Source organism: Urocampus carinirostris, chromosome 2, assembly GCF_059441175.1.
Source record: "Urocampus carinirostris isolate Australia breed hairy pipefish chromosome 2, RoL_Ucar_1.0, whole genome shotgun sequence".
Classification (NCBI taxonomy): Eukaryota; Metazoa; Chordata; class Actinopteri; order Syngnathiformes; family Syngnathidae; genus Urocampus; species Urocampus carinirostris.
The window spans coordinates 8,077,982-8,105,402 of NC_142350.1; the positions used below are offsets into that span (position 1 = coordinate 8,077,982).

At 43.2% G+C, this 27,421-nt stretch overlaps 1 protein-coding gene and 2 pseudogenes across 4 annotated transcripts; 1 reads left to right on the plus strand and 2 right to left on the minus strand.

Moving 5' to 3' along the window:
• Window positions 1-998: 998 nt before the first annotated feature.
• chd4a (chromodomain helicase DNA binding protein 4a) lies at window positions 999-23,548 on the minus strand. 4 transcript variants are annotated; one of them, XM_088328713.1, is made up of 41 exons: window positions 23,339-23,547; window positions 22,897-23,100; window positions 19,133-19,239; window positions 18,800-19,048; window positions 17,867-17,985; window positions 17,524-17,786; window positions 17,315-17,445; window positions 17,032-17,173; window positions 16,729-16,895; window positions 16,393-16,626; window positions 16,115-16,318; window positions 15,780-15,988; window positions 15,549-15,680; window positions 15,387-15,486; window positions 15,105-15,296; window positions 14,444-14,644; window positions 14,227-14,364; window positions 14,038-14,159; window positions 13,802-13,975; window positions 13,341-13,482; window positions 13,139-13,270; window positions 12,941-13,058; window positions 12,741-12,865; window positions 12,492-12,584; window positions 12,276-12,414; window positions 12,022-12,191; window positions 11,754-11,931; window positions 11,580-11,669; window positions 11,398-11,489; window positions 10,723-10,856; window positions 10,502-10,646; window positions 10,288-10,438; window positions 9,141-9,244; window positions 8,857-9,067; window positions 8,730-8,789; window positions 8,515-8,667; window positions 8,340-8,448; window positions 8,106-8,238; window positions 4,132-4,327; window positions 3,878-4,053; window positions 999-1,324 (listed from the first exon to the last, which is right to left on the minus strand). In XM_088328713.1, the coding sequence occupies exons 2-41, from the start codon at window positions 22,958-22,960 to the stop codon at window positions 1,310-1,312; spliced, it is 5,814 nt and encodes a 1,937-aa protein (XP_088184839.1). In that variant the 5' UTR covers window positions 22,961-23,100; window positions 23,339-23,547; the 3' UTR covers window positions 999-1,309. The 4 variants fall into 4 exon arrangements, with proteins under 4 accessions (XP_088184839.1, XP_088184837.1, XP_088184836.1 ...); XM_088328711.1 differs by having other exon boundaries at window positions 11,580-11,931; window positions 23,339-23,548; XM_088328710.1 differs by having other exon boundaries at window positions 9,141-9,247; window positions 11,580-11,931; window positions 23,339-23,548.
• On the minus strand, window positions 6,382-6,518 carry LOC148370898 (U2 spliceosomal RNA; annotated as a pseudogene).
• On the plus strand, window positions 7,020-7,136 carry LOC148370899 (U2 spliceosomal RNA; annotated as a pseudogene).
• Window positions 23,549-27,421: the final 3,873 nt, after the last annotated feature.

Consider the following 27,421-nt stretch of genomic DNA (forward strand, 5'->3'; position numbering starts at 1 on the left):
CTGTCACGTACAAGTCAAAAGGAGAATTGACAAAGAGCCTGTGGGACAAGCAACTGTGTCGTCCAATGTTCACCAAGGCCCTTTTTTCACCTGAAATCTCCAAAGAGAGCATCAGAGGCTGGAGCAAAGTGCATAGCCAGTTGAACAGGCAGCTTTTATAAGTGAGCTGGCAATTGCCGCACAAGAGACTGGACGAAAGAGAAGGTGACAGTGTAGGCTTTGACCTGCACCACTTAGGGCATCAAAGTGTGTCACGTGTGGGATTCTCATATGCTACAAGCATAGGAAAAAAAACATACTTTGGCATGAAATGAAATGGCCTGTATTGGAAAGAAATATTCACGTTTTGACTACTGTAATACAAAGCTCTAATTGTGCCACATTAAGATATTCCCCTATAAATCTTATGAATATACACTATATGTATATTATACAGTTTAGTTCATATTAGTCACTTTTAAGATATGTACTGTCCTACGGGGCGGGGGAGGAATAAATAAATGAAAAACTGTATGGATAGGTCTGATGCCACTAAACATTTTAAGGGTTGGAAATACAAAAAATATGAATAAGAGTTATCACACTTCAAGATCACATCCCAATAATGTACACTGGCACACATTGTGTAAAAAGAAAAAAAAATGCATGCCACGAGGGTTAAAACCACGTTGGCATATTCACCAACACAATCCCTTTTCGTGTTAAGAATACAGCTTTTTGCTCCCTAAAACGCCTGCTTGTTTCTAAAAATTTAAATGCAGATCAAACAAGAAGTCAGAAAACAAAAAAAATCTTGACTCAAGACAGGTAGTCTACAGCTGCTCTTTTTAAGTGAGACCAAGTCTGTGCATCACTAAACCCCTGTCTTTTTTTTCAATATTCTGGGGAGATTGTGTTTCGCACAGAGTGTGCAATAAAATTCACCACGTTTCAATGTCATTAGACTGGCATCTATGCTTTTGTTGTAACAGTTTTGCTAAATAGCAACCAAAAATGAGTCTCTTTATTTCACTTTTTTATTTAGGTCCCAAAAAAAACATCATAATAACATTATATCAATAATATTAATACAGAAGTTGAAAAAACAGGAAAAAAAATAAAACTGCTTTTGTGTCCACAGCCTGAAAACGCGGAAAAGAGTCCGTTTTGTCCAACTCCGGGGAACTCAAGTCTCTCTCTGTTAGGGGCGGGTCTTGGGGAGCTGGGCTTGGCTTCAAGCTCAGGAGTGCTCAGTCCACAGCCAATCAGGAATGTGATTTTAAGGGTGGGTGGGGGGTTGGTCGAGACGTAAAGAGCTCCGCGTCGTTCGTCACTGTTGAGACATCTAGAAAGAAAGAAGAAACTGTTGATTTGGTCACGCTTACAGTATTTATTTGAAATTTGGGTGCACATTATACAGGAGGTTTTGCCGTAACACAATACCATATTTGAGCAATGATAGATCAGGCAAATATATAACTGACCACATTTGCACAATTGATGCTACAAAATTCGAACCCGTACGGTGCCGCTGACGGGCACAGATTCTTAACCACTTGATCACCAGGGTAATAAATGAGTAGGAAAAAAGCTGTCGGTTTTATATTATCACACTATTTGAACCCATGGTACCATGTACTGTGACAAATTCTCGATTGAGGCTGAGGTGTGCGCCGAATCAGAAAAAATTGATATCACTATCATCCTCTGCCATAAGGTTAGAGAATTGAGTGCCTTACTCTGCATCTGCTCCGCTCAGTCATATGTTGCAAACGAAATGAATTGATTTTCACTATGTATTGTGAAAATTCATCAATTTTGAAAAAGGAAATCCCAGGATCGTGAAAGCAAATGCAAAATAACACAGAATAGTTTTCCCCCAGTATAAGTATTGACACAAGCCATTGCCCGTCAATTCTAAGATTCTGAAGAGCAAAATGACTAATTACACCAAAAAAACAACAGCTAAATGATAATGAAGGTGCTGTAGTAGTCAGATCAGGGGGCTCTCCCGCTACTGGTCTCAATCAAGGACCGTACAGTTTCATGTGGAGGTGCACCCATCTATCCATTTTCTTCAAATTATCTGGGGTTGGGTCACGTGAGGCAACAGCCTCAGCAAGGAAGCCCAGACTTTCCAATCCCCAGCCACTTCATCAGAAGGGATCCCGAGCCTAGAAACATTGTTTCTCCAACTAACCTGGGTCCTTATCGGATGCCCGAGCCACCTGAATTGGCGCCTCTCAATGCGGAAGAGCAGCGGCTTTACACAGAGTCTCACCCTGGTAACAGAGCTTCTCACCTTATATATAAGGGAGAGCCCAGCCACCCTGCAGAGGAAACTAATTTCAGCCACTTGTATCCAGGATCATGTTCTTTCGGTCATGAACCACAGTTCATGACCATAAGTGAGGCTAGGAACGCAGATCGCCAAGTAAATCGAGAGCTTTGCCTTTTGACTCAGCTCTCTTCACCACAATGGAACTGTACATGGTCGCATGTTGGCACCCACAGTTTATCAATCTCCCGTTCCATCCTACTCTCACTCGTGAACTCCTTCACTTGAGGCAGGATCTCATCCCAGCGGACAGATGCATTCTTCAATTCCACTAAACACATGTAGACCAGATAGGCAAACTCCAATGCACCCTTGAGGATCCTGTATAGTGTGTAGAGCTGGTCCACTGTTCCACAGTCCGGACACAAACCACACAGCTCCTCTTGAATCAAGGAGTCGACTTCCTGACGGACCCTCCTCTCAAGTACCCCCGAGTAGACCTTACCAGGGAAGCTGAGAAATGTGATTCCTGGGTGAGGTAACCCCTTTGGAGGAACTTTGATCATTTGATATGATTGGTTGTTTAAAAAAAATAAAAATCAATAAAAACAACATTGCTAGAGTTACTCAGTAGATGAGTAATTTTTTTACCAGGCACTTTTTTACTTTTACTAAAGTATTTGGGTGACTACTTTTACTTCTACCTGAGTAATATTATTCTGGAGTAACTGTATTTTGACTTGAGTAAATGTTTGGGCTTCTCTACCCACCTCTGGCTTCTACCTCCAAAGCTGCGTGAGGTATGTTTACCTGCTCCTGTTACAGCGTGCGATCCTTGTCTGCCTTTGCATCCTTTTAGGGGTGCAATTGTGGCCTTTTCTTTGCGTTTTTTGCCATGCGTGTCGTGGTTGGTATACATTTGTCGACTATCTCACAGTCATCCAAGTAGTTGTTGCCGCTTTTCATTGTTTGTTCCCGGTTACCCTAGCTGTTCACTGTTTTTTTAGTTGGGTAGCCACGCAATTTTCCGCCGAGGCTTCGACTGAATTTCGTTAATCGGTCCTGGTTAGACCCGAGGGTGGCCCTCAGTTTTTTTTGTGCTAGTTAGCCCCTTTCTGGCTACTCGCCCCTTTGATGTACCATTACTGCATCCACCTGCAACAAAATGCTTAGGCATTCTCCACAAAAACTACCAAAACTTTACACATTTAGTCTTCAAAATGCATTATCTTGGGAAAAATTGGAATATACCAATTAAATATATAAATATTTTAAGCAAAAACTATGTACCATTTCCTCACATTTTGTACGTTTAAGAATTTTAAGAACCTTTAATCATGGCTCCACGGATTCAGCAACGTGGTACCATGAGTGATGACGATGAACTAAAATCTAATCCTTTTCCTTTGTCATCTATAATCCTAGTAGACTAGTGGTTAAGAATCAGTACGCTCACCACCGCAGTCTGGGTTCAAATTATGCAGCGATAATTTGCGACACAATGTTTCTGACCTACAATGCTTAGTTTGATGTAAGAAAATGGAAACACAATTTTATACCGATTTGTCAAAAGAATTAGAGGGTGCGCATTATACAGAAATGCAGTACTTCAGCTTGTACCTGCTGCGTCTGTGTGGGCGTGTGCGTTTCGGGTCCCCTGCTGGCCAAACGGCTGAGGATGTTCCTTTCGGACATCTGCAGACGCACGGCAACTGGCGGGATCCGAGCGATAGTGGCCGGCAACCGTGTGACGTCTGCCTTCATGTCGCTCAGCAGCTCCTCCAACTGCTTCAGCACTGAACCACAAGATGAGATCGTCGACGAGTGTCACGCGACGTCTGTTTTCAAGTCCTGCACCTTTTTGAGTGACTTACCTTTGTGCAGGACGGCGTTGGCGGGCTTGTTGCCCGACATGGACTCTTTGCTGAGGTGCTGGTGAGACTCCGCCAGACATTCCACTTCGCTGAAGCGCGTGTTAAGTGCCATAGATGGGTGCGAGGGGTCCTCGGACATGTTAAGGTAGGCAGCGCGCCTGAGTTGCTCCTCGATCACCAGCGCCTGCTCCAGGAGCTTAATTGTTTTGAGAGGGGGGAGTGCCTTGTTTAAAAAAGCTGAAAGTCACAACATTTTAATGAACTAAAAGCTAAAAAGCAGCGAACAAAGTAGTCTCCGCAGGCACCTGGTAGTCAAGTCACATTTCACTAAAATAATCACTGCCATTGCTAGTAACAATGAGTAATCCAAATTGGAACACATAGAATAAAGAGGATTTTATTCTCACACTTTTTTTGCAAACACATGCCAGCAAAATGCATCACTATCTTAGCTGGTGAACAGTTGGGATGAGAGCATCAAGCCATACCTGTCAAGTTTGAACACAATCTGGGAAAAGATATTTCATTTTTTTTAAAGGTATGTAAAGGCGTTTTTCAAAAGTGGCCATTTGGAGACGACCAGTTTACAGCTCTAAAACCTATGCAACCGTGTATTTTACTTTGGCCAATTTTTAAATATTGTGAAAGAGTTAAAAATGTATGACTTCTCTTTCCAGAGGTCAATCAATGATTGTGTACACTTGCGCGTAATAATCAAGCTTAAAATGGATGCAAGTTGTATCCCATCTCATTAGCTGCACCGCTTATCCCCTTATCAGTAGGGTCGCGGGGGTGCTGGAGCCCATCCCAGCAATCATCAGGCAGAGGACACCCTGAACTGGTTGCCAGCCAATCGCAGGGCACGCAGGGACAGACAACTCGCTCGCTCATTCACACCTAGGGACAATTTGGACCGGCCAATCCACCTGAAATGCAGGTCTTTGGAATGTGGGAGGAAACCGGAGTGCCGGGAGGAAACCCACACAAGCACGGAGAGAACATACAAACTCCGCACAGGCGCTAACCACTGTGCCGCACACGCGCTAACCACTGCGCCGCTGTGCTGAAATGAATGTGCTGCCCTGCAAGTTGCATTACGCCCGTTAATTTTTGGCTCAGATTTGAATACGCATAGTAAATATGCCTATTAATTTATGTTGGAATGTATCAATCATTTGAATTGGTCACTACTGGCTTAGGATTTTTGAAGCATAAGTAGGTCATGTCCACCCAGCCATCCATTATCTTCACCGCTTATCCTCAGTAGGGTCACGGGGGAGCTAGAGCCCATCCCAGCTGTCTTCAGACAGTGGACACCCTGAACCGGTTGCCAGCTAGTCGCAGGGACAGACAATTCGCTCGCTCATTCACAACGAGGTGTGACAATTTGAACCGGCCAATTAACCTGACATGCATGTTTTTGGAATGTGGGAGGAAACCGGAGTGCCTGGGGGAAACCCACGCAAACACGGGGAGAACATGCAAACTCCACACAGGAGATTCAATCTCATAACTGTGCCGCACACGCGCTAACCACTGCTCCGCCGTGCTGCCTTGTAGGTCATGTCCGTTTTCTCAATATAGCTTTTAGAGGCTATCGTAGGCTAAGAACCATGAAAAATGCTTGCAATTGGTCGAAAGTGGTGTCAATCAAAAGGTCAGAGGCTAGGGCCATAAAGGAAATCTCACAAGGTTGTCTACTTTTAAAAGAGAATATTGGGGCGAAACGAACAGATTATATAAACAAACAGTGCAGAAATGCTTTTAGTCGGTTTTTTTTAATCTGTTGGCTCTATCGTGTGTTTTGAAGTACCGAAAATTCCGGACTATAAGCCGCAACTTTTTTCCCAAATGTTCAGCCCTGCGGCTTATTCAGTGAAGCGGCTAATTTATGGAATTTTTCTAACGGCCACCAGAGGCGCAGGAATTTAAAAGGTAAGATTAAGACCAGTTGTATACGTGCGCCGAGAAAAACTGCAATCTCTAAGCATTAGCATATGTTTTCTGTAAAGTCAAGATACATTCCAATACTGAGGAAGGTGACCTTGATGGCGATAGTCGTAAGTAGGAAGTTAAAGACGATTTACCGTGAGGGGGAATTTGTCAGGTTTATTGTTCAAAATTGTTTATCAATAATCCATTATCCGTTATCGGTCAAATAATGCGCTACAAACCCAAGGGGCCGAGTCACTTACTCTCGGGCTAAGAGGCAGAGTCAACGTCCCTGCCACAGAGCCATGCAGCGATCAGTGCAAATGCACCGTTTCCGGAGGTACTGCAATACTGGGCCGATGCGTGGTGTAGACAGAGCAAGCTCTAATTCCAACTCCGGGTTGCAAAAATCAAACTGAATTTCACATTAACGGGGTGCCTTTTTTCACAGGTATGTTTGTTGCATTGCGAGCGTGATCCTACTAGCGTGTTGGTACCTTTCAAATGCACGGTTTGGGATGAAAGTTATACTATTATTATTAAAGCTTTGAAAACTCTCTCGGTGTACCGTCTTTCTTCGTAAATATGTGTAACCATGTATAATATGTATTTGCAACTGTATATTTTTGTAATGTATTTATTTTAGAGATTTATTCTGTTATGTGTTCTGCGGACGAATCAGAAATTGCAGTACCTCCGGGAACGGTGCATTCGCAATGATCGCAACAAGGCTTTAGGGCTAGGACCTTAGCTTAGCCTTTTGGCTGAGAGTAAGTGTCCCGGCTCCTAGGCTTTGTAGCATATAATGAACTTACCGATAACGGATAATGGATAATGAATAACGAAGATAGATCAATAACCCTTAAAAACCCCAAACCCCTATGCCGCAATTATGAAATTCACGGTAAGCCGTCCTCATCTTTGATGCCAGGTCCTTAGCTTGGCCTGCTAGGACCTTAACTTGGCCGCTTGGCCTTTTGATTTTTGCATTCCGGAGATGGAATAAGAGCTTGCTCTGTCCACTCCACGCATCGGCCCGGTATTGCAGTACCTCCGGGAACGGTGCATTCGCAATGATCGCAACATGGCTTTAGGGCTAGGACCTTAGCTTGGCCTTTTGGCTGAGAGTAAGTGTCCCGGCTCCTAGGCTTTGTAGCGTATAATGAACTGACCGATAACGGATAATGGATAATGAATAACGAAGATAGAACAATAACCCTTAAAAACCCCATATAATGAAATTGTGAATAAGTTTGATTTTCGAGAAGGTTTGTTCAAACCTCACTTTGTGTTTGCTGTTAAAAACGTAATATTGGAATATAATATTGTGAATGTGCTTAATTGCTGTTGAGATTGTCATGATTGTTTTCTGTTTTTAGTGTCAATAAATTTGTTCAAACCAAACCAAAAAAAAAGACTGGACGGATCTAATGACACTTTCAAAGATGTTACATAACGAAATTGTGAATATGCTTGTTTGCTGTTAAGATTGTCGAGAAGGGTTGTTAAAACTTCACATTGTTTGTTTGCTGTTAATTGTGTCAATAAATTTGTCCAAACCAAAAAAAAAAAGCTACAATCGTGGAACATTGCAGTACCTCCGGGAACAGTGCATTCACACTGATCGCTGCTTGACTCTGTGGCTAGGACCTTGACTCAGCCTCTTGGCTTTGTAGCGTAGTATGATTTGACCGATAATGGATAATTGATAAAGAATATAGAACAATAAACCTTACTTCATGTCAAAATGCACATTTTTAAAATATAACCATTATTTTGCCGTGCGCTCACATGCCACTGCTGGCGTGTCATAGGATGCCGACCCCTCATAGATACTAATGAAATACGTAGTTATTATACACATTTTTCAAACTGACCAAGTGTAAAATCGCACGTTCTTCAAAAGGGTTTCATTGTCCATTTTGATTTCCCCCTTATTTTTGCAGCACACAAATAAAAAAAAAAAAAAAAAACAAGATAAAACAAATCTTGCAATGCCTTAGAACAAGATCTCTGTAAAACTGAAAGTGGGTGTGGTTTACCTTAAACCTCCTGGCCAGAAACTTGTTCTTGATTTCCAGGAAGTTGCCTCGGTTCATCTCGCCTTTGAAAGGCTCATTGAGGATGGCAAACTTCACGTCGTTCTGGATGTCCTGCCAGCGAGCGTAGCCGTGTCTGAGGGACACCGTCGTCAAGGGAAACAATCACATAGAGAAAAATAAAAATAGTCCAGTTTCATGGCTTAAAACATAAGGAAAGCTAAAAGGAAAGGATACTGGATGATTCCGGCCAGCAGCCAATAGTCATGGCGCCGGTGCCAGATCTCATTGGTCTTCTTGGTCATTGTGGCGGCGCGTTCTTCGTTCTGCCACAACGAGTGAAGTTCTAGACAAACAAGAACAGACATCAACGGAGAACAACATGGGTTTTGTCAAATGAGGGCAAGCATACCCGTGAATCCGCCATCGGCAATGTTGAACATAAATCGACCCTTAGCCTTTTTCTTCTCCTCCAAGGCAGCAGCACTCTCTTTGCTTCCGTCGCCATTCTGCAGTTTGGAAGATTCCTCTGCTTTGGGGGGCTCCTTCTCATCTTTTGTGGACTCTGAAGGAGGAGGCGGGGCGTTGAGAGAATGACTTCACACTGATGTGATGAGGGGGTGGTACCTTTTTTGTCGTCTGGGGGTGGGGTTGTGTCCATCTTCTCAGACTTGTCTTCTGGGGGTACTAAAAAACAAAGTTAAAATCAAATTTAACGTGGCTAATTAAGTTAATTTTGATTATTCTTATTAACCTTTTTCGTCTGAGTCTTGAGGTTTAGATTCCGCAGCCTCACATTTGCCCTCCGTTTCCGACGCAGTCTCAGTCGGACCATCAGGACTCTTCTTATCGCCGTCCTTGGTGGAATCTGCATCACCGTTAGTGGCTTTTTCCGTTTCCATAGGCTCATCTGCTTTCTTCTCCTCCGACGGACTCTTTTTGCCTTCATCTGGGATAGAGATGACCTACGCAGGAGAATCCATTGAAATCTACATGGCGTTTTATTTGCATTTTTGAGACCAAATTAAGCTTTGTCACCTCGTTATCTTTTTTAGGAACGTCCTTTCCGTTCTTGTCTGCCTCACTGTCCTTTTTCCCCTCTTTGTCTCCTTCCCTGGCGCCCTCCTCGCTTTTTGCCTCATCTACTAAGCAGGATGAATAAAAACATTGTTGATGGTGTTTCATCGACGAATGGCAAAAACACACGTAAATGAACGTCAGAAGTAGGGGACGATATTTAACCATCTGAGAGAGTATACAGAAAATTCTCACTTTTCCTAAATCAAATCATTCACATTTCTTTTTTTTTTAAAGAAAAAATAAAATAATTACTCTGCAATTAATAAAAGCAATAGTTTCACCCGTTTTCTAAAACAATTTTTTTTTATATTAAGTTCTTAACAAATACTAGAAAAAGCTATTTTTGGCAAAAAAATTAGTTGATAAGTTTACACAATTTAGTTTATTGTAGGAAAAAAAAAAATCACCTATATTTCTAGTACGTTTGCATAACTGGTTGTTTAAAAAAGCTGTGCTAAAGATTTCATCTTAAGCACCAAAATTTGGATCCCAACTATAGTTTTTAGGGTTGGATTCATGACAAAAAATTATAACAATCCAGTGCTTCAAAAATAAGGAGTTATTGAGGAAAAAAAAAACTGAGATTCATCTAGATACAATTGTATCACCATAGGAATTTTGGAAAAAACCCAATTGAGATTTTTGAGACCAAGATTGCAAATTTGTTGGAATTTTAGATTTGAAAAGTGATTTTCTGAGCCAGTTTTATTCTTGTGAGTTCTGAATCAGTGACATGCTTTAACTTTAAAAAAAACAGTGCATCCTCTTGAGGAGTTTTGTTAAGGTTGCCGCTCACATGTAAGCGCGTGGTATAGCATGCCGGTTGTAAACTTTGTTTTGCTTTTATTGTCTAATGCCATTAAAACTGGCCTCTGATTAGCCGGCACTGTTAAAACCTAAACTGTACCAGTTCTGCTTTGCCAAACACTCCATCACTTAAATAAAAATTGGGAATTAAAAGCCAACTTGGAACTATAAATCCTTGTAAAAAAATGCAGTGTCTTGCGATTGCACAATCGCATTTCACATTGCAATGTCGGTTAGATTTCAGTCAAACGTGCAGCCCTATCGTGCCACAAAGTTTACAAAGTTAAAGTGTTCTAACCGGGAGCGGGTGTGTTGGGCTGCGTGTCGGCAGGCGTTCCAGTTGATGGCGTTTTACCGGGCGATTCAGGCTGAGCAGGCCGCTTGTTTTCCTCAAGCTCGGCCATCCACGGCAGCGACCACTGGCCGTTGACGTGTTCGAACTCCTGAACCTGAACGAAACATGTGTGGGACTTTGCTGCAAACACAGGACTGTAAGCTGCTCAGTGAGTTACCTTTTTGCGAATGAGCGACATGACACCAATGCGGGTGAGCACATGTTGCCGTGACAGCCCTTCCCTAGGGACGCCGTCGGCGAAAGTTTCAGCACCATCGGCTCCGGGTTCGCAAAGGTGCCGCATGAAAAGGGACACATAGGCCCTGAATGGGTCACAAGGCGAAAGTTTTCATTATTGTTTGTTTTCTCCCATTTAAGATACAAACCAAGCACACTCACTTGAATTCCTTCTCAGATTTCCCGCGCAGGTCTCGGACTAACCACTGCGTGGTGAAGGCGTCCTGGGGCGGCATGCCGTAACGCATGACGGCATTCAGGAAAGCCTTCCTCTGTCTCGAGTTGAAGCCCAGCACCTGGTAAAAATTGCTATCATTAATTTAAGAAATACATTTAACCCTAGTTTAATGCGGGGTTACATTCCAAAAAGAACCAATTATAGGCAGAATTTGTGAAGTGGAAACCTTTTTCATATTATTATTAATTTGTATTATTATGTCACAATTGAATACTCTGGCCCAAGCATGCATTTTAACTAATAAAAAGGTACTGCACACATTTTTTTTAACCAATAACCACTACTATAAATCACTGTTTAGCCTAACAGAATGCATATAACAATCCATGTAAACTTCGCAAAGCAGCGAGGCTGCAAAAGCTAAAACACATAAAGACAAGGGATTACTGTAGTGGAGTTTATATTTTGCTGTTTTAAAGGAGGCAGAAGTGTTGGGATATCACTTGAATGCATATGTATCTACTTTTAAATGTCACAATCACTGGTGGGAACACTATACAGGGTATGAGGATCAAGCTTTTAAAATAAGGTAGTAATTGTATTTTCATCATGGAAAATGAATGGGAATAGATCTTTTGCAGCGCAGTAAGTGCATGTACCTCGATGTTGCCTGAGACCCTGGCCAGCAGGGGGGGTAGTGGCTTGTCCTTTTCATTCCTCAAGCCTTTCCTACTCGGTCTCCGTGAATTAGCTGCATTGGACAGAGAAAGACAGTATGTCAACAAAGTCTAGAACTCAAGATGATCCTTTTGATCATTTACAACAAAGCTCCCATTTTTACCTTCCGATCGCTCATCAAAGTCTTCATCTCCCTCCTCGGATGCCACAGAGTAATCCGATTGGCCGTCAGACTGGTCATCTTGCCAATCCGCTGAATACGAAAATAAAATAAGGATCCAGTTATAGCTAAATTTAATAGCGGACTCAAAGAGTTCGGCAGCAGCTGGCATCTCACCTCTATCCTCCTGCGAGCCATCGTTGTAGTTGACCTGCTTGCGTATACGCTTGCCTTTACCCAGATTGCGAGCCAGGTCTTCCTGCTGCTGCTCATAATGGTGTCGCAGCAACTTCTCCCAGTAGTCGGGATCCACACTTTCCTCCTGCTTGATAATCTCGCGCTGCACCTCTTCCTCCTGATGTACAAGAATTTTTGGCAAATGTGTTTGATCAGAGCCCACATCAATATCAAAAACTTTCAAATAGATCCCAAAGATTCAACTTACCTCCTCGTCTTCGTCTTTCACCACATACTGTGCCACCTTGAAGGAGCTCAGGTACTCGTTCATGCTCTGCAACTCTGTGTCATCAGTGGCATCCTGGTTTCTGTCCAGCAGCCGGTCGATGGCTTTATCGTCATAATGGATGACGCTGCTGTCCTCTTCTTTGTTCTCACCTGAGATGACAAAAAAAAACAATTGTTGAAACCACCCCATTGTCTACTTTAGCGATGGATTATTTTCTCTCTGTAGTGACGCACCCTCGCCCTCATCTTTGAAGAGCTCTTCAGTCCCAAACTTGAGAATGTCATCGAGTTCCTGCTTGGACATGGAGCCAGTCTTTGAGCCTAGACCGGGCCTGACGACCAGATGGGTAAGCATCATCTTCTTTTTAGCAACCTGACAGGTGAGGGAGAAGCTGGAGTGATGTGCCCAACAGGATAGCAAGGGCAACAGGCAACCATGTTCTTCCGAACCTGTGTGATTCTTTCTTCCACCGAAGCCTTGGTGACGAAACGGTAAATCATGACTTTTTTGTTTTGGCCAATTCGATGAGCTCTGCTGAAAGCCTGAAATCACAGGTGAGCAAAAAGAACATTAGCTGCAACTAATGTGAAACTCAAGAAATGAGAAAACGTAAATTCTAAATTATTAAATAGGACTTTATATCGAGTGTGTATAAAACCAAATGAGGACCAACAAAAGAAATTGTGATTTCACCATACCTGTATGTCATTGTGAGGATTCCAGTCAGAGTCGTAAATGATGACCGTGTCTGCGGTTGCCAGATTGATGCCAAGACCTCCAGCCCTTGTAGACAGCAGGAAGGCAAACTGCTGGGCACCGGGAGCTAAACAGATCAAAGATATTGGCATAAATCATTGAACTCCCGTCAGAAAAAGAAATAAGATGTGGCGCCTCCTACCATTAAAGCGATCGATGGCTTCCTGTCTCATCCCTCCTGTAATGCTGCCGTCAATACGCTCGTACTTGTAGCCTTCGTTCTCCAGGAAGTCTTCCAAAAGGTCTAACATTTTGGTCATCTGCAAGGACAGAAGTGAGTGAGGGTGGCTGATGTGACCACGACAGAGACACAATGAGATGTGACAGCACGACATCTCACCTGAGAAAAGATGAGCACTCTGTGTCCTCCATCCTTCAGCTTCCGCATCATCTTCTGCAGCAGCATCAGTTTGCCAGCCGCCTTGATAAGCGAGCTGCCGTCGTACATCCCGTTGGGCAACTTGGGAGCTTCCTGTGGCAGAAGTAAATGTCACTTGATCATAATTCTCTTTTTGCAGTCAACCCAGAAATTTGGAACGCACCATTGCTGCTCCAGGGAAGAGGAACGGATGATTGCAGCACTTTTTGAGGTCCATGACCACATTTAGCAGCGAAACTTGGTTTCCTCCTCCTTTGGTGTTGAGAGCTTCAAAGTTCCTGGTTAGGATGAATTTGTAGTACTTTCTGTGGACAAAGATTAAACGTGATTCATGGAGTTTGAATGCAAGGCAAGTTTGCTTCAAATGGTGAAATTTAAAATGACACAAAATAATTCACTTTAACATTTAAAAAGAATGAATTAGATATATCATAAGACAATATTATAATCAAAAACATTTCAAAACTGAATCCTTTATATTGGTATTCTAAATATCAACTGAATTAAAACTAACACATTTATAATGAGTAATGCAAGGTTAATGCATAATTATCTGAAAGTGTACAGTCAGACTGTGCCTAAATTAGGGTAAGTTTGCAATTTTTATCATGCAACATGACTAACTTCTGCTGTGGGCTGAGCTCCACTCGCAGGATGAGTTCAGTCTTGGAAGGCATGTGCTTGAAGACATCGGCCTTGAGCCTCCTGAGCATGTGCGGCCCCAGCATGTCATGCAGCTTCTTGATCTGGTCCTCTTTGGCTATGTCAGCAAATTCCTCCAGGAAGCCCTCCAGGTTGCTGGAGGCAGAAATCAGTTATGTAAAAAAATAGGCAAGGGAGGGCAATGAGAACATGTTTACCTGAATCTCTCAGGTGTGAGGAAATTGAGCAGGTGGAAAAGCTCCTCCAGGTTGTTTTGAAGCGGTGTTCCTGTGAGCAAAAGCTTGTGTTGCAAAGGGTAGTTGTTCAGCACCCGGAAAAACTGTGGGGAAAAGAGAAATTTTAACATATTCTGACTGGAATACAGCAATAACCTATTGAGTCCATACCTTGGACTGGTTGTTCTTCAGCCTATGGGCCTCATCCACCACCAAACAAGCCCAGTCGATGGAACCCAGAATGGTCATGTCAATAGTAATCAGCTCGTAGGATGTTAGAAGGACGTGAAACTTAATAGAAGAATCTTTCTGTTGTGATGAGGGAAAGACATCAATAATCATTCATGAGTTGGATAAATTTAATTAATGACCTTTTTCAATTGCCCACCTTCATCCTCGAGACCTTCTTGCCTCCCCTGATGGCATTGTCTTCGAAAGAGAACTCATTCTCTCGAATGACAGCCCTGCTATCTTTGTCCCCGACATATGTCACGACGTACATGTCGGGTGCCCACATTTCGAACTCCCTCTCCCAGTTGATGATAGTTGAGAGTGGTGCACTGACCAGGAATGGACCCTTGGAGTGACCCTGCGAGTGTAGAGATGTTTCAATTAATCATCCAGAATAAAGAAACAGGAGGATTTTTAGAAAAGGAGCCCCCAGTCGACAAATGAAGTTCAAAATATTACTTCGGATTAATAACATATCAAAAAAACATTACATGAGAATGTAAATTTCAAAGATACACACTGAAGCGTGCTTTGTACATAAGGTGCATTCCACCCTCCCACCTCTGGGTGGCAGCTGTCTCACACACAATCGTTCATCTGAGTGACAATCAACTGTTTGTTGTTTCCAAATTTGCTTCACACAAAATGGCTGACCAGCCACAGCCCATCAAAAATGAAAGAGGCCTTTGCCATCACACACACCAAATACTTTTATCTTCTACTACTACCCGTTAATAATAACAATAAAAACCATCAAATGTGCAGATTCTTCACATTCAGCACCAAAAAAGTGGTGTTCATTTATAAGCGCCACCCACCTCTTTATACAGTGAATAGAGAAAAACGGCTGTCTGGACAGTCTTGCCCAGGCCCATCTCGTCGGCCAAAATGGTGTCAGTGCCCTGTGCCCAGGAAAAGCGGAGCCAGTTGAGGCCCTCCAGCTGGTATGGGTGAAGTGTGCCACCGGTAGTGTCTAGGTATTCGGGCTGACGTTCAAACTTGATGGTAGGCTGGTTTTCAGTAACCAAAACAATAGTTAAACTGGCATCAGGACAAAACAGCTCATCCTTTTTAAAGGCCAGAAATCTAAATGAGCTTACGTCGACAACAGGGTTCTCCGGCGGTCTGTCCAGTCGCTTGACCCGTCCCTTAACCTTGATCTTTTTTCCAGGTTTGCCATCGTCACCCATCATCAGCTCTCTGCAGGTAAAGGCATTTTAGCATATGGATGGTCGACAAAAAAGGCTGCTCTTAGCAAGCACCTGTGGTTCCAGTACTGTAGTTTGAAGGCATCGAATTCAGGAATATCCATGTCGTCTGCCTCCCAGGTTGCCTGGTCATACGCCAGCTCTCGCCATTTGATCAGGTAGTGCACATTGTTCTTGCGGTCCACACTGAAAGAAAAGGTGAGTGAATGAAATGCAATTATAAGTTACCTAATATATTGAAATTATTAAAAGAATAAAAAAAAGATGACATTAATTCCCTCCAACCTGTGGTTGAGGATGCGGTGGATCATCAGCCACTCCATCTTGATTCCAAAACGGAGGTACTTTTCATCCAGCTGCGCGTACATGGGGTCCTTGTTTTTCCTCTTCTCGCTTTTGTCCTCCTCACCGTCGCCGTAGTCAATGGGCGGTGGCTCATCCATGTCATTTTTCCTCTGGTAATTTCTGAACATCACCTGGCAGTGGAGCTCCAGCTAGTAGGGGTGGAAACTAAGAGTCAACGGGCATCAAAGCTAGTGTGTAAAAGTGTATCTAATGTGTTTTTTTATTTCAAAAAGACAGTGCCCATTTTTAAGACCTTTATTTTTGTTGCCACTGACCTGTAGTTCAGTGACCCAAGAGCAATGCCAGTAGGACATGTTGTACCATTTTGCAAAGAATTCTCGCTCGGGTCGCCCTGCCAGCGGGGCTGGGTCAGGCGCATCTGCCGCGAGGTCCGGTGGGCGAGGCACTGGGGTTGGGGGAGGAGGTTCTCCCCACTGCCACGTCAAGATCTTCTGGACCTTCCCTTTCATTGGGGGGCACTGTTGGTAGTGGGTGATGTGTTGATGTGGTGTTTTGAGAATGGGAATGGACGTTGGTTTGAGTGGAAACTAACCAGGCAGCGCGGGCAGATCCACTCGCCGTTGGGGATCTCGGGCAGAGGTGGGTTGAGGCAGTGTATGTGGTAGGATGACGGGCATGAGTCACAACAGAGGAGCTCGCCACCGTCCTTGCAGACCCTGCAAAACTCCATGTGGTGGTCATCCTCCTCCATCTCCCCCGTGTCACCGTTATCCTCCTCGCCTTCTGACGGCTCCTCCCTAGCCTCCCACTGGATGCCCTCTTTCTCCTAGAGGGAAACACATAGATGAAACCTGCACTTTATATTACTAATAGTCAGTATTCATTTCAAGTTTTTATTATTTATCTTATAGTAGCAAGTTTTTCTTACGCAGTGCGGACAGCTCCAGGTTCCCTCAGGGGCTTTCTCCATGTCTGGGTCCAGGCAGACCATGTGGTAGGCTCTGGGGCAAGTGTCGCACAGAATGATCTCACCACCCTGCTGACACACCTCACAGTAGTCCTGATGATCTGTCTCGTAGCCGTCACCATCTTCAGCTTCACATACACACACAAAAAAAGAAAATGAAAAAAAAATTAAAAAAAATTAAGCCTGACTAAATTATTGCACCCAGAATTTCAAAGAATGTCATCAATCCTCAAGAATTTCTTCAACAGTTTTAGGACTTGTTACCCTTCTTTCTCTTGGGCTTAGCCTTGGACGAAGGCTTCTTTTTGCCACGACTGCTTCGGCTGTTGGAGCCTTCTGAAACGGAGACGCTGTTCATGCTGCCGTCCTCAAAGTCACTTTCCACGTCAGGCTCGTCTTCCTCGCTCTGGAACCACAAAGTACATCTGTTTCCACATTTTTCTGGAGTGTCAATGAGTTGTTTGTGGGTCCCCAAATTTGGCAGTTTATTTTAAGTTTCCAGAGTTCCTTTGGTATTGCTGCGAGAGAATGAAGCGACGTTTCTAACCGATGAGCGCTTCCTCTTGCTGTTAAAGCCTCCCAGCTTGATTTTTAGAGGAGCCACTTTCTTGTTCTTTGTGTTGTTCTTTTTCTCTTGTGGTTTCGGAGCAGCTTTAGACTTTTTGCGGGCATTGGGACCTGCAAAGCCATAAAAAAAAAAAAACACAGGCAAAGACAAGTTATACACCTTAACGCTGCAATCAGAGTAAGCTGTACCTTTGCCTTCCTTGGTCTTGGCTTTACGGATGGGAACAGGGGCCGGCTGGGGCTCCGCTAGCGCTAGTGCAGCTGCTGGGACCGGCGCGGCCTCAGCTACCATGTTGTCGACTGCGGCAGGCACTTGAGCCGTGGCTAGAGCGGCATTGGCAGCTGCAGCTCCCTTCAGGGGGTTGTTGGTGCTGAACTCCCGCCATTTGGCGCCCAGGACCATCATCATCTTCGACACTGCGATTTTGGGGTTCTTGGCTGCGATGAGCGGCCTTGGATTGTGGCGACCCAATTAGTGTGCTTATTTGTCCTTTGATTATTTGGCAATTGAGTTGAGGGTGAGCGTGTCTACCTGACAAACTGACTGAAGGCCTTATAGTTTGTAAGAGAGCGATAATCCTCCTCTGTGAAAATGTGATCAATGTCCTCCATGCCCCAGTTCTCCAGCAGTTGGGAGGACGACTTGGGCTCCTGGATAGAAACCGCAGAAAAAAAAAAAAAAGAATAAATAATGACAACAGGTGCATGTTTGTCATGACCACCTTCACAATTTTCCCTCAAGTTATTATAGAAATGTTTGGAAAAAACTAAAACGGTAACTTGTGTTGGATTCATTCCAAGTGAAGACATCAAACATTTGAGCAAAGTCAACTCAACTCATAAATTGATTCCCCCGCCCCACATAATGAAAAACAAAAGCATAGCTTGCAATCAGTAATCTTCAAAAACGCTTCGGTACAAATGAATCAAAAAAAATGTTTTTCCAACCCAAACCAGGAGAGAGAAAAGGGTCAATAAGACAGGCAGGCAAGTTGCCATGGAAACTGCATATATGCAATACACGCCCCAGACACACATGCAACAGCCCCCTCCACCTCCAAGTGTCATTAAGTAGGAGGCCCACTATTGGCTGCACCAGCTCTTTGTTTAACCATCGCTCATATTGTGTCCATGACAGGTGAGACAAAGAAAAAAAGGCTTGATGTTATTTTACCCCAAAATACACAGCCAAAAGCCATTTTTCATTTCGTGGCACACGAGAGCTCGAAGATCTTTTACACGACTCAGTTGGAGCGTCGTGTATAACCTGACATATTTCTAATACCCGATTTTCATTTAAAATAACGATGACAACAGCTTGAACACTAAGCAATTGTTGTTTAAACTAGCGAGTATCTACATGCAATACAACAAAACCATTGTAACCATTACATTTTGCACCCTTTGCTCAGCAGTTTCTCACAATCATTAATTTTCAAGCAATCAACCACAAAGCTCTCCTTACTGAGAAGTCATCATCATCATCTTCATCTTCTTCTTCTTCTGGTTCGGGTTCCTTCTTTTTGGACGAGCTTCGTTCAGATCCGGCTCCGCCGCGTTTTTTCTCCTTGCTGCTGCTAGGCCGTTTCTTCTTCTTGCGTCCTGGCGTGTAGTCGCTGCCCTCGCTGTCGGAGTGCTGAGCTTGGCTGCCACCGCCGTCTACTGCTTCGTCTTCAGCCACGTCCATGGGTTCCGGGGAGCTGATGGGAAGTTCCTGGAAGGTAATTCATGAGTAACCACCGGAATTCTTGCAAGTCTAATCTTCTCTTACCATTGGTTTCTGAACATGGAAACTGACCTCTCTGCGCGAGCGCCGTTTGCCGCCTTTACTTTCTCTGCTCTTTTTAGCCTTCTTCTTTTTCTTCACCTTTGGAGCTTCGTTCTCAGAGATCTCATCTTCTTCATCTATAGATTAGGAGAGCAATGAAAATTCGGGTTGGGACAGAAAGACAAAAAAAGGAGATTGAAATAGCTTGTGGCACTGCAAGTCGATCCCCTATTTATTTTTTCAAGCCAATACCCATAAGGTTTTAGTCAATCATCAATACCACATACAAAAAGCATTAAAACTGATAAATATTCCTAGATGAATACCTTCAAATCAGAGCATTTTCCTTCAGGTTTTGTACACCCTTTAAATGACCAAATTCAGGCACTTTTTAAGTACTTTCAAAGCCAATTTTCCAAATTCTCCAATACCATTAAAAGAAGATATCTGATGTAAGTCGTATATTTGGCAGACATCTATGATTCACATATGCAATTTTTAAGCGTGCATATGGCATTTACCAAGACATGTCATTTTTAGATCTTGAGCAAATTGCAAAGATTTTTGTGGATCTGAACACCTGTGTGTAAAATATCTATCCCCATATACGTGTTGTGTAGAAATTACGGCAATATGTAGCTTACATTTTCAGTTTACCCCATTACAATTTACCATTGGGAAAGCCTACCTTCCTTTTCTACATTGCCCCTGATAAATGTCCATAACTGATACGTATTCTATGCACTAATGCACAATTGTCCTGTTTAGGTGTAGCATGAACCTGTCCCGTAGGGGGGCACTGTCACTTCATTGGACAATGCCATAAAAATTAATGCCTGCTGTAGTTATTCATTAGGAAAGAAGAAATGAAGTGGCAAAACGAATCCATCGGAGAGCAGTGTTGGGGCCACATTTAGAAACTCACCTTTTTAACGCGCCATTTTTTCTTACAAGCACTACACACAAAATTCCAGCACTTTTCAAACACAATTCAATTCAAGCATTCAAGGATTTCAAGCACCCGTACAAGCATTGTAAATGACAAATGGAACGTGGGCGATACTGGTATCTGGTGCCAGTGCAAGTATTGATAATAGGGCTGCATGATGAGCCGAAATTGAATCGATATCACGATGTGACCTAGTGCAATAGTGTAACCCCAAAACACTTCTTAAAATTGATTTAGGGTGCCAGTTTGTTATTTGAGTGATGAGTCTTTGGCCAACAAGAATTCTCGCATTTCGGGGTTTCACAGTGCTGGGCAATCAGAAGCAGATTTTAATGGCACCAGCAAATAAAGGCAAGGCAAAGTTTGCAAGACGTGTGTACATCACTTTGATAGGCTGGTTTAAGTGCTCCGTCGAGCAGCTGGGCACACAACTGGCAACCAAAACAAGCACGACAGCTCCTAACTTTGGCAGCTTGTTACATTGAAAATGAACTGATCAATGAAATCAGACTGAGGAAAGTCAAAAGAGCGCAAAGAAAAGCTGATCACCAGTGGGTGTGACTTGAATTTTTATCGCGTCCAGGAATTGACTGAGGCGGCGTCGGAAGTGAAAGCCAATAGCTTGGCCAAACAAATCTTAAGCCACCACTGTCGAATGTGGCTCGTCATCAACGCCAGATTCATTACCAATGAAACAGACGACTTGGAGCTACCTCTCGTGGAAAACCGCTACATTTGTGACTCTTGTGACTGCTTTCCAAATTGCTTTATTACACTGAAAGGATTTCATTGTACTTTTTCATAATGACAAAGACAATTTATTCAACTACAATTGTTTTTATTTGTAGATGTATAGTTGTTATTTTGTTACAGTTGTTTACCCTTCAGTCTTTAAGGACGTCCTCTCGAGGCAAGTTTGCACAACACTATGTTTAAGTTCTACCCAAAAGCAAAACGAGCACAGAAATGCGTTTTTCTTTTGAAATCGGAAATCACATTGAAATTGCAATACATGCCTGAAAAAAAAAAACGCATTTCCCCCCCAAAATAATGCAGTGCTAGATTAGATTAAAAAAATAAAAAATAAAAACAGGCATCTGCTTGGTAACACCGACATCTTATTTTTAAAATCTAGCCATTCTTTTACTGTATAAACTATTGTGTTCCTCAACAGATTGAAGACGTTCAAATGACGTTGAAGACACCAAGGCCTTTTTTGGTCGGGAAGTGACAGTTGCAATAAATGCTCCATCAAGAGTTTTTGAAACAACTCTGTAGACAAAAGTTGACCTATTTTGGATGGGACATATACAACCAAATGTAATACATCTTCTTTTTAACAAAGACCTAGACCAAGATCCAACGACTGAAAAATGTTTTATAGGAGGGTTTTTTAGGAATTACAAATGTTGTTGATAACATTGTAGTGAAGATAGTTAACAGCGAGCTTAGACATGGCATTCCAGGACAAACATGTAATAAACAACTTGAAAGAAAAGGAATAAAATAAAAATTAGGCTAAGCGATGTTTACAAGGTAGTGCTTGTAAACAGGCCTATGTTGTCAGTGTTTCAGAAAATTGTGCAATGACATCAGCAGAAACATTCTGCAAAATATGAGAGTAAAGAGCGTAATGGGGGAAGTGTTCCTGGCTCAACGTTTTTATTTTACCTAAATCAAAGATGCTGGTGGCTGAGGCCCAGATATTACACTTAACTAGCAGACCGGTGTTGTGCCCTAATCCAACTCTCTTGCAAAATCTCATTCATAATGGTCCTCTGGTTACAACAATCAGTGAACAACTATATACAATAAACATAAATTACAACAAAGCTACTACAGTACACCAAATAAAGCGTACCCGGGTACAACTAATCGCAATCGTGAATATTATAACGTTTGGGTGCATTGGGTTGACATTTAACTCATTATATACACCACGATCGTGTTTTACTTTTTGTTTTAATCGGGCCACTTAATGTTCCTTACTTATTCAGACTGTTTGCGAAAAATGTTGTCAGAAGCGCAATGCTGAGAAGCTTAGTGCGCGTTTAAGCGTAGGGGAGTCGAATTTGACGCTTCGGCCACGATTTTGAGACAAGCTCATCAATTGTGCCTTCTGATTGTTGTTCTTTTTATTATATAAATATGGAAATTCCTCTTATTCGGCCCACTCCCATCCATCCAACGGCATTAATGTTAAATATTCAATTTAAGGGATTTAATCGCAAAATAATAACGTTAATGCTTTACGGACAGACACATTTATACTTTAGCGCTGGAGGCTAACTAGCGTACACTATATGCTTCGGGCGTTAGCTGCTAAATAACATCCCACGTAAATATGCTTTTGTTAAACGTCTGCCCTTACTGGGTTTGAACACTTCGCTTAAGGACAGAGCTTGTTTTCTGTTTTATTGTCGTCTTACATTTTTATTTGGCGTCAGGCAGCAGCGGGCGGCCACGAGGAGGGAAGCCACCGCCGAACGTCATCCGACAGCTTCCAAGGTAACTGGCTGCCTCCATCTTGTCATCGTCACGTAAGCGCAAAAAAAAAAAAATACCGGTAGCAGACTCAAGTAAGGCCCTGGCGGGAATATATCTACCACACTTAACAGTTACAGGCGTTTGTTTCGTTGTTAAAAAAAAACATTTATCATTGTGTCTGCGTGATATTATTTTTCAATTATCCGATAAATGGCGCGCCGTTGCTTGCCCGGCCGCTACCGTTAGCAACCCGGTAGTTAGCCGCTAATGCTAAGTAGACATGATTGATATGAACGTGAAAAAAACGCGAGGAACATTAGCACAGCGTGGCTAACAACCAAGCTTGGCGTCGTCTTACCTTGCATTAAGCGCTCCTGCGTGGGGGCTCCGTACTCTTCCGTATCGTCCTCGCTCCCGGACATCGTGGAAAGGCGGAAACTTGTTTTCGTTCTTTTTTAGCTAGCTTGAACAGCTAACTTAATAAGAAAGTTGACTTTAAACGATAGTAATCCAGCGTTGGGTGCTGTACCGTAAGGCGGTTCGGTTGTCGTCGAAAAGAACACTAAAAGAAAACAAAGTTTTTAGTGAAGGAGGAAATAACACACAATGGAGCAGTCAACACATTCAACTTTAATCGAACATGCCGAAAAAGATTAGCAGCCGGTTAGTATAACTCCCCCCCTTTTTTTACCATTAGCATGCAAGCTAGCACAATCTTAACCGCTTTTCGTCTAAACTCAATAAACGACGAAAAAAACAGTCGCCATCATTTCATCAATTCAGAAGAAAAGTATACTCACAACTTGTCTCCACACTTGTTTTTTTTTTTTTAAATAACCCCCTCCCCAAAAAAGTCCAGCTTCAGTTGTTCTATCAATCAATACTTGGCGGGCGCTTCTCCTTCATCCAGGTAAAAAATATATAAGTAGCAGATTTTCTTGTTTTTGGCTTCTGTGTGCGCGCACGACGTCGTTCGTCCCTTTTTTCTGCACGCTCCACACGCCCCGCGCGCGCGCACGCACTCACAAAGAGATCAGGGGGCAGACATCCCATAATATAAAACCCCCCTCCCTCCTCCTTTGCCGCACACACTTCGGTCACCCCTCCCCCCACTCTGCATAGTTACCTTGCAACATACAGACCATAATATTAAACTCACCCCCTCCCTTTTTTTTAGTATCTTCCCCATTCCTCTATGCACCCCCATCGTGGTTGTCATAGTAACGCTCCCCCGCCCACATCATCTGACATCCCATAATAGTGCTCAGTCACTAACATCCCACAATAAGAATAACTCCCCCCCCAAAATGCGATAGGGGGGGGGGGGGGGGCAAGCCGTCACATGGCAACAGTGCGCGCCACATGACTACTGACTTGCGCGTGCACGCGCACTTTGAGTGCGTGCACACCGCGCTTGCGTACTGTAACGTAAATTGAAGGCACGCAGATGAAAATGATGGGCTGAATCCCCCTCACCTGGACTGGAAACAGGTGACACCCTGCGCCCCCTTTTTAATTTGTGTATCTTGGGAGTAATTTAACTGTGTTGGCAAAGGACTTCCACAAACTTTGTTTTGGTAATTATTTGACTATATTTATTCTAAAAACATTGAGTTTTTGTGATGGAGATTTTGGCCTGAGTGAACCGAAACAGTATTAACCCAGCGAGAAATTCGGGGCACACTCCCTAGTCAGATAACTAGGTTCTCGGGCCTTGTGGTACACCATTTGACCATTGCTTATTTTAATGCGTATTGTACGACGTGATAGTCATTTGATAGTCATTATTTCGGAAATATAGTTTTTCCTCAGTACCAGTATTGTCGCTGCTGGTCAATGCTGAAGTCTTCATTTCTGAAGAGCCGGATGACACTTTTTACACTGGAAAACAACAGCAACCAGATGTTGAATGTGCTGAGTCAGTTAAGGAGGCTGCTAGTGGTATCCATGGAAACCAGTACCATCTATTTCATGTGGGGGAGCAAACTACCCAAAAACCGGCCTGGAGAGTAATGGGTGCCGCTAGGATGTATCTGCCCAAGAAACACCGCAGGAAGTTGTGCCCCTACGACCTTAGCGGACTCTGAACTCTTATATTTTGCAACGTGTTGGTACTGTCCATGTACTATTATTCGGATGCATTTACAATTTAGGCCAGTCTACAAACACTTGGTTGGTTGGATCCCTTTACCGCTAGGGTCATAGGGGAACCATTTCCTGTGGTATGTTTTGGGCAGGTACAGCCTGGGGGAGCCCATCCCTCTCCAGGCCAACATATGTGTCCACCCGGGGACTTTTTGCATGTTATTTTATGTACACCGACCTTGGGTGTCCTGAAAGGCGCTTTGAATTTTATTATTATATTCTCTTTAAATTTACTTTAAGTTAGCTTTTTTTACATGTTTATGAAAAATGTTCATGATGTTGACATCAAAGACTAATCTAATTAAAATTCTTATCCCCACAATGATCCTAGAAACGGGCCGAAGAACAAATACAAATGGTCTGCATTTTTATAGCGCTTTTCAAGTCAATGAAGACCTCCCAAAGCGCTTTACAATGTGCTTCACAGTTACCCATTCACACACTCACACACCAATAGGGAGTCAAACCATACAAGCACAAAAAAATCTAAAAATGCAACCAAAGCAATTTGATTGATCCGATTGATCAAAGACAAAAGTCTGTTAGCCTAATGCTAGTATAGACAACCAAAGAAATGCTGAAAAATTCCCAAATAGTTAACATAATAATAATATAATAATAATTTCCTTTGTATTGTCATTCTTTGTAACAATGTACACAGAACGAAATGTCGATACACCTGACCCGTTGTAGCGAGTCGATGCAGCCGCAGCCAACAGAGGGCGCCGCCATTATACCAATTAGGTATGTCTCGGCCGAGGCGCGAACCAGCGACCTCCCAGTCTCAAAGCGGGCACACTACCATCTAGGCTACATATGGGCATATCCAACCAATTATCTGCACCGCTTATCCTCAGTAGGGTCGCAGGGGTGCTGAAGCCCATCCTGGCTATCTTCAAGCAGTGGGCAGGGGACACCCCCCCCCCCCCCCCCCCCTGAACTGGTTGCCAGCCAGTCGGAGACCACACAGAGACAGACAACTCACACCTAAGGACAATTTGAACTGGCCAATTAACCTTGCATGCATGTTTTTGGAATGTGGGAGGAAAGCGGAGTGCCCGGGGGAAAACCACGCAAGCACAGGGAGAACATGCAAACTCCGCTAACCGCTCAGCTGCCGTGCCGCCTCTGAGCATATACAAAACCGAAAAATCACATCAAGGGCAAGAAGATGAATGACATTAATAAAAGATCAAAGTCTGATAGCTTAATGTTAACATTTAAAACAATCAAATCCTGAAACTGGGCCTAAGAGCAAATGTGAATACACAAAATCTAAATGACATGAGCATAAGTGATACTATTATAGGTTTGAAACATTATTTCTTTGTTTTCTAATTTTCCCTTTTGGTGTGTGGTGCTGTTGTTTGGATTTTGATTAGGTCTTCCTGCAAGGGAAAAAAAAATAGGGGTAGGCACTTTAAAGATTTGGCTTCAGCCTACTCCCCTTGGGCACGTGTTTATGTATTGTATATGACTATTGTACAGATGTTTTTTGGTGCAAGGATAAGCGGTACGGATGATGAGATGAGATGAAGTTTGTTTCCTCTTTAGTGATTCATGTTTTTTGTGCTGTGTCTAAGTAAAATGCCACAAACAAAGACGATGGAACGAACACTATTGATCAAGATCGTAAGCTTTATGTCAGCACAGAACAAAAAATCTTGAAAATGGGTAGGTAACAAATACAAGCAAACATGAAATCTAGAAATCGCACTGATTAAGGACAAAAGTATGTTAGCTTAATGGTAACAAAATCATGCGAAATAACATGGACATGCTAACATATTTTAGCATGTCAATCATCTTTATGATGTTATAAAATCTGAACCCAACTTGTCTTCCTTCTTTCCCGGTTGGCATGGATGCCCCTCCCCCCATTGCTCTCTTTCCCCTGGACACAGTGTTCACGTTTTTTTTTTTTTTTTTTTTTTTTTGGGGGGGGGGGGGGGGGGTATCGGGTATGGGGGGGTTAAAACAGCATATAATCTCCAATCAGAAGGATAGTAGGGGCAGTTGTCATAGAAACCCGCTGCAAGTCTTCAGTACCCCCCCCTCCACCAACAGCACCTTGTGCAGAAGTGTGTGTTGCATAATGATAATATTTCTGAGGAGGAATGGCTGGGGGGGTGGGGGGTTGCAGACCGTAATAGTCCCTCTATGCAGATGGTTACCAAGGAGATGGGGAGGGGGGATATAGACAGTGTCAGATTTCATTGTAAATTACCCCGCGATATTCAAGTTGCTAAAAACTGTGGGCAAAGGGGGGCGTCTTTTTGTGGTGACTAGTCGAGGGTGTACCCCCCTGTCACTCCAAATCAAGATCGGATTGGGCTCCAGATATCCAAACTCGATCTACTGAAATTGAACAATAATCAGAGCATTCAATTAATCACGGACGGGACGGCAGAGTGGTCAGAGTAGTTAGCAGTCATGAGGTCCTCGGTTCAAATCAGCTACCAGCCTTCCTGTGCGGAGTTTGCATGTTCTCCCCATGCTTGTGTGGGTTTCTTCCAGACACTCCCACATTCCAAGACACATGCATGTCAGGTTAGTTGGCTCGTCCAAAGTGTCCTTAGGTGTGAATGAATGAGTTGTCTGTCTCTGTGTGCCCTGCAACTGGCTGGCAACCAGTTCAGGGTGTCCCCTGCCTGAAGACAGTTGGCACGGGCTCCAGCACCCACGCGATCCTACTGAAGATAAACAGTGCAGATGATGGATGAATCGGTCACTACTTT

Coding starts and splice junctions, on each gene's coding strand:
- chd4a (XM_088328710.1), bottom strand. CDS start 22,960: ATGTCCGGGAGCGAGGACGATACGGAAGAGTACGGAGCCCCCACGCAG. Junction 17,174..17,314: donor GCAAGAGGAAGCGCTCATCG/GTTAGAAACGTC, acceptor TTGTGGTTCCAG/AGCGAGGAAGACGAGCCTGA. Junction 12,585..12,740: donor ATCCTCACAATGACATACAG/GTATGGTGAAAT, acceptor CTGTGATTTCAG/GCTTTCAGCAGAGCTCATCG.